Below are 17,992 nucleotides of genomic sequence, written 5' to 3'. Positions count from 1 at the left end.
TTACAACAAAATGCAAGTTTTTAGTCTCTCACATGAAGAACTAGTTGGAGTATTGAGGATGAGCAAGGGTCTCAGAACCACAGGAAAGAATCTGCTCTGTTTCTGTTTGCTCCTCTGTAAAAGTTGACAAGAACTTTGTTTCTGTGCCTGCTCCACCTTATTATTAAAAGTCAATAATGTCTGAGACACAGGAACCTTAGCGCCTTGTATTGCTCCAGCTCAGGTGTACTGGTTGGTGTTTGGGTCTTTGGGCAGATACTGATACTGCCAAGTGTATTTTTCTATGTGCACTGTGTGCTGATGTGAACTTGAACTGAAAGAGTACATACAACAATGCACAGCAGGTGGAGGCTGTAGGGCCTATGGGGGCTGGAGGGTTGGAGAGCACTGCCTGACACTCCAAAAAAAAGGTGTTGAGTGTGGCTGAAACCTAGTGAGGGTAATGGCTGTCGTATATGATTCACCTCATTTTCATTACCATCAAATCATTCAATGATATCCTGTACCTTGTATGGTAGCACTGGCATTCATTATGTCTCATTCATTAGATCTTTTTCGAGGACATTTGAATGGAGTGTAATGGTCATATTCACAAAACTCAAATATTTTGTTTTCATATTATGTCCAGTGTACTCTTTATAACAGGTTAAGAGATCAGACAGTGAAAAGCTTGGGAAAGCTGCTGATGACAAAAAGTGGAGAGAACATGGACATTAAGTATAATAAAAAAAAATATTTAAGAATATTCTAACTAAAGTTTTACAATTCAACACCACCACCTGCAGACTAAATGAAAGCTCTAGCAGCTGATTCATTAGTTTGAAAGTAGCTCAACAGTGCCCTCTGCCTTCTGAACAGCAGCTGTACCACAGATGACATGAAACAGCAGATAAGTCAGACACAGCAGCTGTTGACCGGGATCAAGGGGGACCAGATGATTTTCAGTTTGTGAAATGATCACACTTTTTCCATCACTTATGTTGAATCTTTGGGTGCGTTCCAAATCCGATACTTCTTTTTACTTTCAGTACATACTCCAGCTGGCCTGTGTGTATACTGTTGCATGCAATATGCACACAATTGGGACATCTTACTTCATCATGACAGTGCTTTTTTGACTCTCTTGCTCTCGCAGCCATAACACAAAATTTTAATACAATATTAAAATGCATTCTGTTTAGCTCCACAGTGTACGCTTCTACATATTTCAGTATCATGATGTGGTTAAAAGTTATTTCGAGCCTACATGATTGAAGTAATGTTTTAATAGCCAAGTTACCTAATTGTTTTTCACATTTATAGTAAGTTCTAACGCCTTTAACAAAGCCACATCCGTATTGCAATCAATTGTTGGCAATTTAATCGGTAAAGTCCAGTCAAGTTTGCACCCAAAGAAGACTCTCTGGAAGTCTGCATAAAGTCTGCCTTGGGATCACTGTGGACAGGATAAATTGCAGGCATGGACAGCACTCAGCACTCGCAGACTTCCCGTGAACACAACCGCAAAGTCTTTGAGTCTGCAAGAGCGGTGAAGTTCTGACATTTGGATCCAGCTTTATTCAAGGTAACTTCATCCAGGATAAACAAATCAACCATTAAACAGCTTTCAAGGAACCAAATTATCTGGATGAGGATAAACATTATTTCAGTCTGGTAACAGCATGTTAGCCTGAATTAGTCATGCCTCATTTGAACAACAGAACTCTGCTCTTCAAACACTTTCAGAGCTGGAAGCTAGTTTATGTAACCAAGTTCTATTCTTTGGCCTGAGAGCAGAAAACAGAGCAAACAGTTAAGTGTTAATTATATCAATAAACTCAATAAACTTTTCAGTCAAACAAGAATGAAAGTAAATAGTTCCGTTTATTACTTAATCAAATAATTTCTTTACAAAGAGTGGTGGAACATTGTTGAAAATGATTTAAGATATGGGAGTTACAGTAAATGAATACAATGAAGTAATCCTTTCCTCGGACATGAACCTCTGGAACACCTCCAGGAAACCTGCTTCACTTCATTTATGTGGCAAACTTCTTTTGACGGACAGGAGCAGGCAGCTGAGACATCATGTCGAGCAGCGGGCGCTCCACCACAACCAGTGAATGGTCCTCCAGTAAACTCACACACATCACGTGCTGTTGGACCCAAACATCAGAACAGAAAACATCAGTTTGATTATAATGGTTATGGAAAAGACTCACTGCAGCCAGTTTCTAACTATCAAACGGTTGACATTCTTTCTCAAACTGAGAATGGGCTGTGGTTAATGGGACGTTATACCGTAGCTACCAGACGCTGGTATGGGATGGTGATAGCTGTTACTCAGACATGAGGTCTTGTGTAGCAAGGAGTTGCAGAGTTTATTCATGGTCAAACTGTAAATTTACTGCCACTAGACAACCTTCTGTCTTCTCATCCTCTGAGGTTGGCCACAGACCGTTGCTCACTACAAACAGCCTTGTTGTTAAAGCCACGGCACTCGTAGGACACCAGAGCCAAAGCCAAGCTTGGTGGATGACCATTTATTCATTGATTCACTCATCTACCAAAACACATTTGCATTTAAATACTTTTAAATTTGATTAATTAATCACACAGCTTGTTATTATAACTAGATAATTTTTTAATTGCTTGACAGCCCTAATACATTTTTTTTATTGAGTTTAAAATTTAAAGATGTCATCTGGAAAATTGACCAGATTTCAAAAGGTAGCTCCAAAACTATAGGGGGCAGCATAACCACAAACAGCTGCTCACTATACTCTCTGTTGTAGCTATTAGCAGTCAGCTAGAAGCTCTGTAAGCCATGGAGCTAAGTGCACCCACTGGCTGACAGAAGCCCGCCTGCACCACAATCTCGGATGACAGCAATAAATGGGGCTCAGCTTTACCAGACCATGCCACTTCGTGAACATGACTGTACACCAAGGTGGGACTGAACAAAGACTCTCAGACTGACCGAGGCCAGTTTGGAGACAGCGGATATAGCACAGAGGTAATTTACAGTGGCTTTGATCAGGACTATGTCTCCAGGAACAAAAAACACAGCAGGCGGGGACAGGAGAGGCATAATGCGGCAGAGAAGAGAGATTCGGGCATCAACAGCAGGCGAAAATGACACAAGCTGGTGTATTTTCATATCTGTCTAAGTAAATTGAGGATTAATTTGCACCAAACCAGAGGTCATTGTAAGAAAGACAAACCAAGACTGAATTGAGGCGAGTTTTATTTTATTCATGTCGAGTTTGAATTTAGTGTGTTTTACGATGAGTTAACAAGGCAATTAACCTCATCTTAGTTCAGTAAAAGAGAAAACTGAATTCTGAAGGTCTCTGGTTGTATTTTCCTGTTTAGTAAGGAAAATGGGTGAAAAAATATTTCCTTTTTTGACATTTTGAGAGTTTATTTTGTTGACTTAGAAGCAAGAGAATTAGACTAAGAAGCAAACTTGCCACTTTTACGTCTCCAAGCTGAAACTATATTGGCCACCATGATAAAATTCTGTCTGAGAGTATTATAAACAGCAGTGCTGTGTGTGTTTTGGAGTCTATAAGCATTTACCCTTATTTCTCACTAAATCAAATTGGACTTCCTTATATTTCACTGATGTCTCATTAGAACCCTACACAGCAGAGACTGCTGCGCTGGTTCAATGCACAGCTCCTCTTGGTCTAAATTTGCATTTAGAAAAGTTGCATATGGGATAAAAAAATGACTGGCCCTCAGTCAAGAGATGTTTTTACATTGTTCTACTGCTACGGGTTTGATGACGCATTTCTTCACCATAGCATGCTATGACCACAGCGGTGGCGCATGCAGATGCAGCAGCCAGTAGTTCCTTCAATCTTTGCTACATTTTTAGTTTTTCTCACCTCCCTGCACCCTTCTACTGAAGCACAATTTACTTATCGATATCTGAAATGGAAGTGTGTGAGTGGTGGAGACTGCAAGAGGATCTCCATCTGTCCCGCCTCTCTGCATCTGTAACTTTCACACAGATGGCGAGGCGGAGTGTTGGTGCATGATTCCCACACTGTAAGGGCAGTGTGAATGGGGCTAATGGGTTGATGATTTTGGTTTCCATTGACTGTTGTTTCATAATTCTGTTCACAACAAGTTATACAATGTACATCAGTAACATTTTCAGCTTAAATAATTTGTTCATCAAGGTCTGATGTGTTATTAAAGTGTTCCCTTAATTTTTTAGATGAGCAGTGTAGATGTAGCAGGACTTAGGGATGCAAACATCATTTCATTTTTTAAACCCTTGTTTTTAAAACACAGAAACACATTATGTGGCAAGTTATATTATGTATTTTTGCTGTTATATGTATTACTGGAAGATGATGTATGTTTTGAAATGCTATGGTGTCTAGTTATCCAATATGGGATGGGCCAGATATCGGCATGAAATATCGACACAAATAAACTACAACTATGATGATGTTACCTTGAAATTCTTGCATATCTTAAAGGCATGGCTGTGTCTGATCCTTTCTTGCTCAGGGAGGCTCCTCAGTGTCATCTGATTGTAGAGCAAAGTCTTTGATTCAGGGAGGGGCTGCGTGTGAAAACAAAGACAGAAATATAGCTGGAGTAGTATTAAATCACCATCACCATCCTACTTCACTGAGCAAGAAGACAAACACACATGGCTCCGATGAAGCAATGAGCATGACTTGTTTTAAGATTCTGAATCCACATGGCAGACACTTTAAATGTGTGCTCACATACCAGACTTTGGTCAATGATGCAGAACATGAACATGTCGTGCAGAAAGATGTGAGCTGGGTTTTTAGGACTGAAGGTGACATGGGTGACAGGTGTGTCTCTCTCCAACCATAGAGAGTGCAGTCCTTGTTTCTGCAGCTTCCGACTCCACTCTGTGTACTCTTTCTGCGCCAGAGAGTACTCGAAGATCTGCCACACACACACACACACACACACACACACACACACACAGAGTTATTGGTAGGCTGAACAGGTGATGAGCAGTTTAGACAACTTGTGGTGCAGTGTTCACCTGCTGGTCAGCATGCACCACGACTAGGTTGCTGGTTGTTGGGTGGATGGCGATGGCTGTGGGACAGGAGCTGTACATTGGAACTGTACAATGCAGCTGCAAACAAAGAGCCATAAAGAGTTACTGTGTACAATTTAAAGTTTATCTAGCAAGAAAATACACAAGAGGAGAAAAAGTGTCAACTCACCTTATGCTTGTGAAGGTCGTACACGTGGATCTCACAGTCTGTATTAGCTGTAGCGAGCCATTTGCCATCCTCACTGGTACACAACAGGTGCACTGGCTGTCTGGATCCTGGACATCACACACAAGGATGGTTTATATACTGAAGAACAGGAAGCTACAGGAGGGTAGGTGGTTGCATTCAAGGAAAATTTCGTTTCTTCTGGAACAACTTAAAATCCTTATTTGAATTAAACATGCCACCTTCACCAACTCAAATAATGGATGCTCCACGCACCCTCACAGTTGCACATTGACCCCCAACTCTATATTTCTCCATATTGTTGCTACAGTGCCTCTTTGGATTTCCCCCCTCTCAAATACAGTGCAGAAGCTGATTGAACAAAGATGCATTTCTTCTTAAAAGTAAAATGTCAGGACCTTTATTGTTCTGTGACTTTTGTGTAATCACACACAAAACTGTTCACCAAACCACTGACAGTTGAAGACAATAACATTGATCATCTCCATATGCAAGGTTTTGCTGGGAAACATTGAGTACTGGCATTCATATGGATGCCACTTGACACACACACCAGCCACCACTGCAGATCAAGTACACCCTGTCATGGCTACAGCGCTCCATGATGGCAGTGACCCCCCAGCAGAACAATGCGCCCTGCCACACCACAAAAACTGCTCTGGAATGGCCCAAAATAAGTGTGACGAAACAAAGAGATCAAGATGTCAACCTGTCCTCCAGATTCCCCAGATCCCAATCCAAGGCATGGACATAAGACTTCAGGGGCATCCTGTAGTGTCTGGCACCAGGCCGTTGACAGCAGATTCTTTTAATCAATCAATCAATCAATTTATTGTCCTGTGGGTTGTCTCAGCACATACCATAGATGTTTGACTGAATTGGGATCTGGTGAATTTGGAGGCCAGGTCGACACCTTACGCTCTGTCATTATTCTCTAGCCATTCCTCCGTAGTTTTTGGTTTCTGACAGGGTCAAGGTCCTACATAATTTATTTGTATGATCCTAACAAAATAAATTGTTACCACATCACTCGAATTAGTAGAAATACTCAATGCTGTTGTGGATAAGTCCATATTTAGAAAATAAGTCTGAGGGCAACCATAGGTGCTGGAGCTTCTCCAGTGTCTTTGGAAAGGGAGGTGTGAGCGAGGGAGTGTCGCAATCTAGAACCTCACCAACAGATGCCACTAAATACACAATATATTACACACTGTACCTTTAATGCTTAGATTTACATATGAATTTACAGAACTCTAACTTCTGTGAACTATAATGTGACTATGTAAATTTCACTTGTAGAACCCAAAGCACTGGTTTACTGGCTGACATGGAAAACAGTGACTCCCTTTAGCTGCTCCTCATACCTTCACAGACAGTGGTTTAGAGCCAGGCTAGTCTGGGAAGCTTATGTTACAAATTTAGGTTTTTATTTTGGCCTGAAGGACAGAATTACTGGACTTTCTCTCGAAAAAGATGTACCGTGCATTCAGAAAGTATTCAGACTCCTTCACGTTTTTCACATTTTGATATGTTGCAGCCTCATGCTAAAATCGTTGAAATGAGTTATTTTCCTCATCAATCAACACTCCAAACACTTGAAGCTGAAACAGAATTTTAGAAATGTTTGCAAATGTATTAAAAAGGAAAAACTATCACATTGACATAAGTATTCAGACCCTTTACTCAGTACTTAGTTGAAGCACCTTTGGCAGTGATTATAGCATCGAGTCTTCTTGGTATGGCGCGACACGCTTTGCACTAGGGCCTGACCCATATTCTGCAACCAATATATCAGCTGATTAAATCTTTACATTTTTTCCAACAAAAAAACGTCTTTTTTGATCCCTTAAATATAGTTCAAACACGTGTGACATATATGAATTGAAGGCAGAACATTTTACTGTTTTAGAATACTTTTTATAGTCAAAATTAGTGCAGGAACTTTTCTTTATCATTTTTATAATAACGATAATTATTATGACAAATATGTCTAAAGTTACAAGGGGCATTTTGAAACTCAGACATTAAGCATTTTTCTTACTGCAAGGCATTAACTTTCGCTTGTATTTACAAGCAATGAGTTTATTATTATCTTTATATTTAGGTAATAGGTAGGTGTATAAGCAACATAATAAGTAACTGTCAAATCATTATTTGAAATGCACCTCTGATGCCCTTTTAAACATTAATCACTTTTTCTCCACTCTATCATTTTGAATCATTAAGTCATTATAAACCAAACTCCAGAAGGCGACCAGAAACGCCTTCTCTTGCTTAACATTATCAAAACATGTCATCTTTTGCAAAATTTATTTTTTAGTGTGTAATGGTCACAAACAGTCCAGAGCTGATCAGTGCCTCTGCTCTTGGTTGCAGGGGAACTCTCAACGTAACGTAAGTGAAATCATGATCAATAAGAGAGACATGACGGTTGTTGCACATGATGGGGACGTTAACGTTATGTTATTCATTTACTTCCCGGCCAGCAATGCATTACACTAAGCACAACTGTCCCCCCTCCCCTCGCCCCCGCTGGCCTGCACTAATGGTAAGCTAGGTTAGCCTAACTCCACCTCGCTAACATGACAAACATAAGCATGACCGACACAACTAAGCATGTAATGACTCATGGACTAGTGGGTTGAACTGAAACAGGAAACTTATGGAGTCATTGTTTCACAAACTAGTTATAAACTTACTGTGGAGGCAAACTCTTCTCAGTGGAGTGCTGAGAAGAGTTTGCGGAGCGGTCCCCACCGTAGGAGACAGTGGCGGTGAGTGTGACTAAGAGACTCTCCTGAGTAAGAATGGAGTTGGGGCGCGCTCTACTGGATAAATAGCACAAGGACATAATTTCTAAGGAAAACCAAGTTATATTCCATGACTTCATTGGGAAAAATAAAAGTGTCAACATATGTGTCTATTGGACACATATAGTCAATAGTCATAGTCAATTGAATTTACCACAGGTGGACTCCAGTCAAGGTGGAGAAACACCTCAAAGATAATCAAGAGAAATGGGAGGCACCTGAACTACATTTCAAGTGTCATAGTAAAGGGTCTGAATAATTATGTCAATGTGATATTCCAGTTTTTCCTTTTTAATAAATTTGCAAACATTTCTAAAATGTTGTTTCCGCTTTGTTGTTATGGTGTATTGAGTGTAGACTGAATACATTTTTTCTCTTCAAACAATGAACGAATAATTAATTTAAAAGGCTGCAACATAACAAAATGTGAAAAAAATTAGGGGTCCGAATACTTTCTGAATGCACTGTATTACTACTGTTGCAATGAACATAATGCACAGAGACAAGGATCAATGATGGCTTAATAAAGTGGCTGTACAAATAATTAAGTTAATAATACTTATAATTAACTAATTAAAAAAAAAAGACTTGCAGCATTTATAAAATAAGTTGCATGTGGATCTTGGTACATTACTGTAAATACCTCATTTTCCACAGAAATGATCACATTTCTTGACTCTATGGAATGTGACGCTCACAGTAACAATGTTCCAGTAAGTACAATATTCCAGAAAAGTGAGCAATCAGACCCTGGATTAAGACTCACCTGACTTAGGTTTGAGAGTGTGAAGGTATTTACACTCCAGCTGGTTGAGGGCAACAACAATGACAGATGAATGGCTGGAGGAAGCAAAGAGTTTGGTGGAGTCTGAGGCGAAGCAGAGCTGGTGGCCCAAGGAAAGGGCTTTGGGTAGTTTGGACACCTGGAGGGAGGAAGAGGAAGGAGACAGAGGGATGAGCTTCATCATGGTCCTCTTTACCTACAAACACTCAAAAAATCCTCAAACACATACTAAATGTTCACAGAACTGAATTTACATTTAGCTCATGCTCTTAACAGACTTGGAATGAGTGAGCTGGTGAGGTTTGACTGTTTCCCTGAAGAAGGATTACCTCCAGGCACTTTACTAAAGATCTCATACATTTAATTATGTTGATGGACAGGGCTGTGTGAACAATGACTGATACAGAGAATAGGGGCAGCACTGTCAGTGTTGAGCAGCCCACCTTGGTAATGCTGATGTTGTTGTACTGTAACCTGTAGAGACGGACACTGGAGACAGTAGAGTATGCCAGCCATTCTCCACATGGAGACAAAGCACTGCTGTAGATATGATCGTCCCCCTGCAAGAGTCAGCACACACTGTTAGTTTTTATCCTTCAAGCTCAAAGATGAAATAAACAGGCACAAAACAGCTTGTGCAGTGATGTGAGGTCAGCTGGCAGATAATATGGACTTCCTGGAGCACTGGATGTCTGCAAATTATGTCTACAGAAGATTGTGTTAATGAAAATAGGTTTGGTTAAAGCTTCAAAAATTATAGACACGTCACTTGTCAGAAATCAAGCTGACAACAAAATATTGACATTTTCATTGTCTTGTAAAGATGTTAGAAAGAATGTTTTAGCAAAACCCAATATCACTATTTAAGCTCTGGTTTAGTCTCTTTAGCTGCTAAATGCTCCAGTATGTTCAACTGCTACTTGTTAGTAGGGGTGTGACCAGATCTCATGCCAGAAGATCTTGTGATGTAAAAATTATATTTCTTGTCAAGGTGAAAAGCTGTTTGCAACATCAGTACATAACAGACGCAGAGCAGCAACCAGTAGGAAGTTGAACTAAAAAGCAAAGAAGATGCCCCCTCCACTTTTAAGTCTCATCATTTTGGGTACCCAGTAGAAACATTAAACAGCGACAGAGTGAGAGACAAGACATGAACAATATGTAAGCACTGTAAGAAAATAGTGCTGTACACTGCGGCTAACATGAGCACCCTGCAAAGAACCAAACCAAAATACATCATCCCATCACGCGCCTGCATTCAACTCACACAGTGGTCCCAAACCTCAACAAAGATGGCACACCTTTCCATCCCTGCTACCTCCGTTCCAAGTGAACATGTCAGGACTCCAAGGGGTCGTCCTAAGTTGGAGCAGCTCCATGGGTTCACCTTCTCATCACTCAAAATGGCAACAGGATATTTTTCATACTCAAGAGAAATAGGGAGGAGCACTATAGTCTCAGACACTTTGTTTGACCAAAGCCCTGCACAGACTATGTATGCCAAGCTTATGAATGAAAGAAATTACAGCATGACAACACTATCAGACTACTGCAGACAGAAAATGATACCAAGAGGACTAAGAATACAAAAATGTCCCTCTTTTGACACTGAAGATACTGAGTTTCAAAATGAATGGGAAGCCATCTTGAACAATGCTCCCTAGATCTTATGATGCTACTACTTAATGAGGAAGCCAAGAAGCAGAAATGCCAAACTCAGAATGAAAAGCCACACTTTAAAAGAGTAGATTTCTACAAGATTTAAAGAACAACATCTCTCATATGAAAAAAAGTTGAAACATCCCACTCTCAACCAGCCATGTCTCAGTTCTTTTTAAAGGTCTTACTTTTGCCCCCACAAGTACAACCAGTAGTAAAAGTAGATTTCTCTAAGTTCTATCGCAACCTCCAGCTCAAAGTTTGGCATAACACCACCGGTCAAGCAGCCTCACGAACCCATGCTCAGCAGGATACATCAACACCATTCAAGCCCAAGTCTACTTTCATGCACACATTTAATCACATTCTGAACACTTTTTACAAAAAAGTGTTCAGAATGTTATTGAATGTTGAATAAAGCAATAAAGAACACTAGATCATCATTTTTAGTGACAATGGATGTGGAATCACTATATACTAACATTGGTCACAAAGAGGGGTTAGAGGCTTTATCACATTACTTAGAAAGAGGGACAACCTAAGCAGATGCCTCCTACCACTTCCATCTTGCAGAATAGACTTTGAATATTGTATTTTTGTTTCAGAAACACTATAAAAACAGAAAAAGGGTACAGCAATGGAAGCTTGTTTTGCACCTAACTATTCTAGCCTAAATCTATCTACTTAGATAAGATTATATGTTGGGGCAGGTTGGCTGATAAATAACATACCCTGAGACCAGTTTCAGAGACTTAAACAGATTTGCAAATCGAAGCGAGGAAGATCTTGAAAAAACTGCTCAAGGCATGAGTCAAAGTTTTAAGAAGAGGAGATATAAACTAAACACTATATCCATAGCTTACAATAAAAGCAAAAAGTCTCTCTAGAGAACAGTTACTGTATCAAAAACAGAAGCCACAACCAAGCTCAGATCAGGTGTACTTTGTGACACAAGATGGTAGTGAAGCAAATAAAAAAATAAAAAATAATTAAAGGAAACTGGGACATATTGAAAAGTGACAGTTTTCTTAGAAAAGCTCTTCCAGATTTCCTTCACTATTAGTTTTAGAAGAGAACCTACTCTCAGTGACAAACTTGTGAAGAGCAAGAGGATCATAGTCCAGGGCACACTGTCATGATGAAGTAGTATGTACCTATTGTGTGCATACTGCATGTCAGTATGTCATATTACCACAATGGTTGCAATTTCAGTCATTGTGGTTTATATGACTAACACCAGCTACTTTATGGACATAAAATAAGGTAGTAAGTATAAAATAAAATACCTTATAAATTGCAATCTCTCATATGTGGTTTACAGACTCGAATGTGCTTTGTCTTTTGATTTTAACTGCCTAATTATGTGACTACTAACTTGCTCACACTGATTATGTGACAACTTACCCACCTGCATATTGAACACAGGGTGCGCAATATGACCATATTTGCTGCACCATATTTGCCTGAGTCTTGTTTATTAATGAGAAACACTGGTGTTAGTAAGCAGATGTCGTGATTGAGGCATGGCGGTTTAGCTTATTGTCACTTATTGTGATATGTCACAAAAAAAGATGAGATCTACAGTATATCTTTGCCACTCAGAAGAAAACCAAAAATAATGGTCAAACTTTTTGACCTTTTTACCTATCTGACACAGATAGTTACAGCAGATTAAGCTTCCAGTGGGCCATAGAAATCAATGATACACACAGTATCAGTACATACCTTCCCCTTCAGCTGGATCAGTTTCTCTGGTTTTCTCTTCACAGGCAGACTGTCACCAGGCTTTCCTGTCAGGATGCATTATAAACAGGCATAATTCTTACACTATACAACTGCTGAATCAGATGAAGATGAATTTTCGCTACTGCCGTTTCACTTCATAAATTTCCTTTAGTTTTTACCATCACTATTACTGCCTGCCATTTCCTGCACAACTATGCATAATGAATGTGTGTGTGTGTGTGTGTGTGTGTGCGTGCGCGTTTTCCTCACCATGTCCATCACTCTCTCCTACTCTCCACAGCTCTAAATGATCAGGGAACTGGAAGAGCAGCAGTCCTGCCTTCTTTGCACAACAAACCAAGCTTCTCTGCATGGAAGACGGATAAAGGTAAGCATGTCATCATGGGACAGGCCATGAGAGATTTATCTTCTAATAAATATGTACTCACATGTGGTAAAGCTATTTTGCGTATCGCTGACTCCTGGGTGTTCTTCTCCACCTTGTCCAGCAGGGGTCGCACCACCAGCTGGGTGTCCATACCTGACATGATTACCAACATCATGGGTATATGGTACAATACTGATAATACTGGCTATGCATTACAATAAGGGCTGTCAAGCGAATAAAAATAAAAAAACCTTATTAATTACAAGCTTTGTGATTAATTTATCGAAATAAATTGCATATGCCAATATCTGCCATAAGCATTTAAAAATATTTCAATGCAAATGTATTTTGGTAGATGAGTGAATAAATGAATGGACATTCTAAACTTAAAAGGAGGTGAAATTTTAAGCTTCTAAGTACTCTGGTCAGAAAATTCCTGGCTGCATTAGTTGCAGAAAAATGTGCTCCTGTCAACAGTTCCATCTGGGCATTTTTTTGAAGCCCTACTTCAGTGTCTTTTGGTATTTTTATGGTCTTTAAATGATCTAAAAACCGGAGAAGACGGGAAGTTTAGTAGAGAGGTTGTCTAGCGTCAGTAAATGCACAGTACAGGTTACTATCCCTGCTAATATTCATGCTATTTGTATCCCTGATAATATCCTAATGATGTAATGATGTTAATCATGCTAATAAGACAGCGTCTGGTAGCGATGATTAAACGTCTGACTTTTAACCACAGCCCATTCTCAGTTTGAGAAAGAATGTTAACTGTTTGACAGATAGAAACTCTGGCTGAAGTGGGACTTTTCCCAGTCAGTATGCTCAGCAGAATTTAGTCATCGCCTCTATCATGCTTACAAAGCTGCTGTGGAACAGGTTCAGTAATATAAGGTCAACGGGTGTCAGAGTGTAATTAATCTGCGTTATTTTTTAAGCTGTTATTTTTTTCTATAAATCAATTAATCGATGTCATCAATGGTTTTAGCATCTGAATGCAAAAAATATTATGAACACGACTCTGTATTAAAGAGTCTCCAGCCTTGCTATCAGCTCTCAACACTTTTATAGCAATTAGGGCTGTCACAACATCACATTTTCACTACATGATTATTGTGGCCAAAATAATTCACAATAACAATATTGTGTCTCTCACACATCCGCCATCTCCTACGACATGATTTTGTGTGGCAGTGGTAGCCAAACACTGGTAGTCACTCGTTAGCTTGTAACTGCATCTTCTCTGTTTTTATGGTGGCGCCTTGACATTCATTATCGCCAACTACTATGACAATGCAAGAATGGAAATGATTTACACAATATTATGTGCAATATTAACGCAGTATTCAACTTTTTTTCTATTTCACAGTTAGTCAGTCGTGGTATACCAAGACACCCATATTAGCAATATATGCAGTATGTTCACGATGACAATGCTAACATGCTGTAGGTGTAATGTTCACCATGTTCACCATGTCAGTTCAGCATTGTAACGTGCAAATGTTTGCCAATTAGCACTTTCACAGAGAGAGCGGCTCAGGCTCATGGGACTGTCATTAGTGTGTATAATTAGTTTTGGTAATAAACCAAAGTATTGGACAAACTGCCATGGTCTGCCTGATGGTGAGAGAAAAGGTTAATGACAGATTTCATTAAAGTCATTAGATTTCATCCTCTGCAGACTGGGCAATCTGACCAGCACTGCCATCCTGCTTGAATGGCTAAAAATTGTAATATGTCCCAATTTAATTTTGTCACTTCTTAAATTAGAACTGGCCATTAGATCAGATTGAGATTCATTTTACCCGAGATTGATTTGTTTTCACGGCCAGTAGAACACAGCAATATAGCAGCAGATATAGAAAATATATAAAATAGATTTGATTAAAATGATTTAAGGGATCACTAACTTAGTTTCCTTCCTACGTGGCTTCATCAAATTGTAACTTCACTCGTTTACTGTCGAGATGGAATTTCAGTTTAATAAATGATCACGAAAAAGACATTGATCCAACACCAACACTGACCTCCAGAGACCACAGCAGTCTCAGTGTGTGCGAGTGCCCTCACATCATGTGAGTGGTTTTTAAAGGTCCTCGTTCTGACCCACTCCTTCTCCTGCTGGTCCACAGTGGAGCTGATGAACTGAAACTGGACAACAGTGCCTTCTGATGTCCCAGCTATCAGACTGCTCTCATCCTGTTAGATATTTAGAAAGTTTAGGGAGGTGCACCTGAAACGTTGCCTTTAAAAGTTGTGTAATGTGTCACAATTGTTGATTACACACTTACCTGTGAAACACACAGAGCAAGGACATCCCATTTGGTGACCAGGTGAGTTCTGACCAGAGTTCCTGTGAGTCCATCCCAGATTTGGACCTTTCCTGCAGAATCACCGCTGATGATTGTGTGGTCAGACAGGAACACGATGCTCCAAACTACAACCTCTCTGCTCTTGGATGCCCCAACACCTCTCTCCACCAGCATTCTGTGCGTGGCATGGCCTGAAGTCAGCAAAGAAAAACACAAACTCAAAAAGGTCACAATTACATCATTTGGAGATATTTAAGGAATTCATGCAGTTTTAACTACCACCAAATGAATCATCTGATGCAGGGTTCGTGAAGCTTTTTACGAGTAAGGTACAAGCACTTTTAAGACAGCTAAACCACAAAAATCAGTTTACTGAATTCCTTTATAACCACAGCAAACTTTGATTATTTACTTAGACACGAGGAGACAAATAAACAAATAAAGACTTTACATTTTTTTCTATTTTAATATGTTAATATAATAATATTTTCGGTTTACGTGAGTGATTGTGTAGATAAAACACCAGATTATGTTGAAACCAATCAAACATCTTTCGAGGAGTTTATTCAAATTCGCGCATATTCCTAACCTTGAAAACATAATGGTGAAAATTAAGCACTTATTTCAAGACTTTGTATAAAGCTTGCTGATGCCAATTTTAAATATTTCAACTGATGGTAGGCTCTGTTCTGTGATAACTGTTTCAGGATGTGGTTAAATCTCCTTACCTGTTTCAGCATTAAAGATTCTGATCATGTCCATCATGCCAGCAGCAATCAGCGTACCAGAGGGATGCCAAGACAGAGATATGATACGACCTAGAAGATCACATAAATGCCTCACATAGTCACATAGTGCGTATAAAAAGTATTCACCTCCTTAATTGTTTTCCCCTTTTATAAATCAAATCATGGTCAATATAATTTAGCTTTTTGACAAACAATTTACAAAAAAAAACCTTTAATGTCCAAGTGAAAACAGATTTTTTACAAAAAAAAGTCACTTAATTAAAATTATATAATGTAAAATAAGTGATTGCATAAGTATTCATCCCCCTTAAAGTGACTGACTTATTCAACAGAGGTCCAGCAAATTGGTGCTAGTAGTCTCACAATTAGTGAAATAGAGATCACCTGAGTGCAGTGAATGTGTCTCAAGTGATTGCAGTATAAAGATACCTATGTCTAAAGGTCTAGTCAGTATTCACAATAAGGACAAAAGAACACTCCAAGCAACTCTGTGAAAAGGTTATTAAAAAGTATAAGTCAGGGGATGGATACAAAAACATTTCCAAGTCACTGAACATCCCCCGGAGTTCAGTTAAATCCATCATTAAGAAATGGAAGGAATATGGCACATGTGTAAATCTGCCTAGAGCAGTCCGTCCTCACAAACTGAGTGACTGTGCAAGAAGGAGACTAGCAAGGGTGGCCACCAAGACCAGCTCTGCTCTCAAGGATCTAAAAGCTTCAGCAGCTGAGATGGGAGAGACTCTGCATACAACAACTGTTACCTGGGTTCTTCACCAGTCAAAGCTTTATGGGAGAGTGGCAAAGACAAAGCTACTGTTGAAGAAAGCTCATTAAGTGTTTTGATATTACTTTGTAAAAACCTTCCATTTATAAAAGCAATAAAAGGGGAAAACAATTAAGGGGGTTAATACATTTTATAGTCACTGTAAATAACTGAAAGTAAGCACAGATTTGTAATTATGAATAAAACTGCCAGGTGAAAAGTAACAACACCTTTGACTCAGCTTACCTTTCTGCCTATCCAGGTTTCTTTGAAACTGAATCCTCTCCTTCAATATTTCAAACATCTTTACTGTCCCATCCTCACAACCAACCTGAAAAAAAAAAAATTCAAATCAATTATTTAATAAACAATCAGAACTGAAGGTTAGACAAGGCTTGTCATTTCAATTCTAACCCAGGAACCATTAGCCTGAGTGGAAGACTTTTAACATGAGGTGTTGAGTGATTATCATATCCACCAGGTGTTGACTGACCGTTAGCAGTGTTCCCTGTTTATTGCTACTGATTGTCCAGATTGGTCCTCCATAGGCCTCCACAGTGTACCTGGGCCTCAGCTTCTCCAGGTCATACTCTGTGATCTCTCCATTCAACCCAGCACTGAACAGACGCTGACCCACCCAACATAGAGCCTCCACAGCGCTGCCGCCCTGTCCTGGGATGACCTGTGCATCGACATCAAAACAAGTCTGGAGGTTAGCCCTGCTCATCTTACATCCAAATCCAAATATCTGACTTCCAGCCCAAAACCCAGCTCTTAATCAAATACACTGTCACCCCAATGACTGATTGAACAGTGTAGTGGTTCTCTAAAAGTGCATGTGAAAGGAGAATGTGGCTTGTGGTTTTTAAAGTAGCACTGACGGGCACTCAGTGTACACACTACAGTTATCTTACTGTTCCTTAGACTCTCATTAACACAGTTTTCATCACCCAAAACACCCAATGAAGAAGACACCTAACACATGGAACTTCACTGAACAAAGTGCTATTCAGTTGTTTACACAAAGTGCCGAAATGAGAAGATAATTGTAGAGCGCCAGACACGAGTGGACAGCGTGTGAAGGTTTTCTGTTCTTCCTCTGAGTTGTTACCTTTTCTTGGAAGTAGTGGTCAGCGAAGTTGAAGATCTCCAGAGCTCCATCAGCCCGGACCAGAGCCAGTCGCTCCGTGAGACTGTTAAACGCCATGGCTCTGATAGCACTGGGCATGTAGTCGAAGAACCGAACACGGTGCACCTTGAACTCGCCCATTTTCACTATTAAGAAACGCAAACAGGCAGGTTATTTGAGCTAGACAGGCGACAGCAAAGGCAACCTGTAAACCTGCTGCCCGTTAGCAAAAACAAGAGCCTCGCAGGTTAAACACACGGGAGGCAGACTATGTGTTCATCTATTCGTTTAACTTCAACAAGTTAACAACAAGTTTACAATCATTATAAGCCATAATTTACCTGTTGTTTGTCCTCCACGGTTACTAAACTTCCGTTGCTATTCAGTCCACACGCTGGAAAACAGCAGGAGCCACGTTGGGGACGTTTGAACCGGTAATGAAAGT

The 17,992-nt window shown here is 39.8% G+C and overlaps 1 protein-coding gene across 1 annotated transcript; it reads right to left on the bottom strand.

Moving 5' to 3' along the window:
- Positions 1-1,844: 1,844 nt before the first annotated feature.
- utp4 (UTP4 small subunit processome component) lies at positions 1,845-17,978 on the bottom strand. Its single transcript, XM_073472227.1, has 17 exons — positions 17,889-17,978; positions 17,530-17,693; positions 16,912-17,100; positions 16,665-16,749; positions 15,632-15,721; positions 14,883-15,094; positions 14,619-14,790; positions 12,656-12,747; positions 12,477-12,573; positions 12,207-12,271; positions 9,266-9,382; positions 8,805-8,961; positions 5,211-5,317; positions 5,024-5,119; positions 4,735-4,920; positions 4,451-4,561; positions 1,845-2,135 (listed from the first exon to the last, which is right to left on the bottom strand). The coding sequence occupies exons 2-17, from the start codon at positions 17,686-17,688 to the stop codon at positions 2,019-2,021; spliced, it is 2,052 nt and encodes a 683-aa protein (XP_073328328.1). The 5' UTR covers positions 17,689-17,693; positions 17,889-17,978; the 3' UTR covers positions 1,845-2,018.
- Between the last annotated feature and the right edge of the window lie 14 nt (positions 17,979-17,992).

The sequence above is a fragment of the Pagrus major genome, chromosome 8 (genome assembly GCF_040436345.1).
Source record: "Pagrus major chromosome 8, Pma_NU_1.0".
NCBI classification, from domain to species: domain Eukaryota; kingdom Metazoa; phylum Chordata; class Actinopteri; order Spariformes; family Sparidae; genus Pagrus; species Pagrus major.
The sequence above is the reverse complement of the archived record's forward strand: the minus strand, read 5'-3'. Positions and strand labels throughout refer to the sequence as shown.

Bases quoted from the DNA above. Each gene is read 5' to 3' on its own strand.
- utp4 (XM_073472227.1), bottom strand. From the start codon at position 17,688: ATGGGCGAGTTCAAGGTGCACCGTGTTCGGTTCTTCGACTACATGCCC. The intron at 9,383-12,206 runs GTATGTACTGAT...TGACTCTTGCAG, and splicing joins TGATCCAGCTGAAGGGGAAG to GGGGACGATCATATCTACAG. The intron at 8,962-9,265 runs GTGGGCTGCTCA...TCCTCCCTCCAG, and splicing joins ACAACATCAGCATTACCAAG to GTGTCCAAACTACCCAAAGC.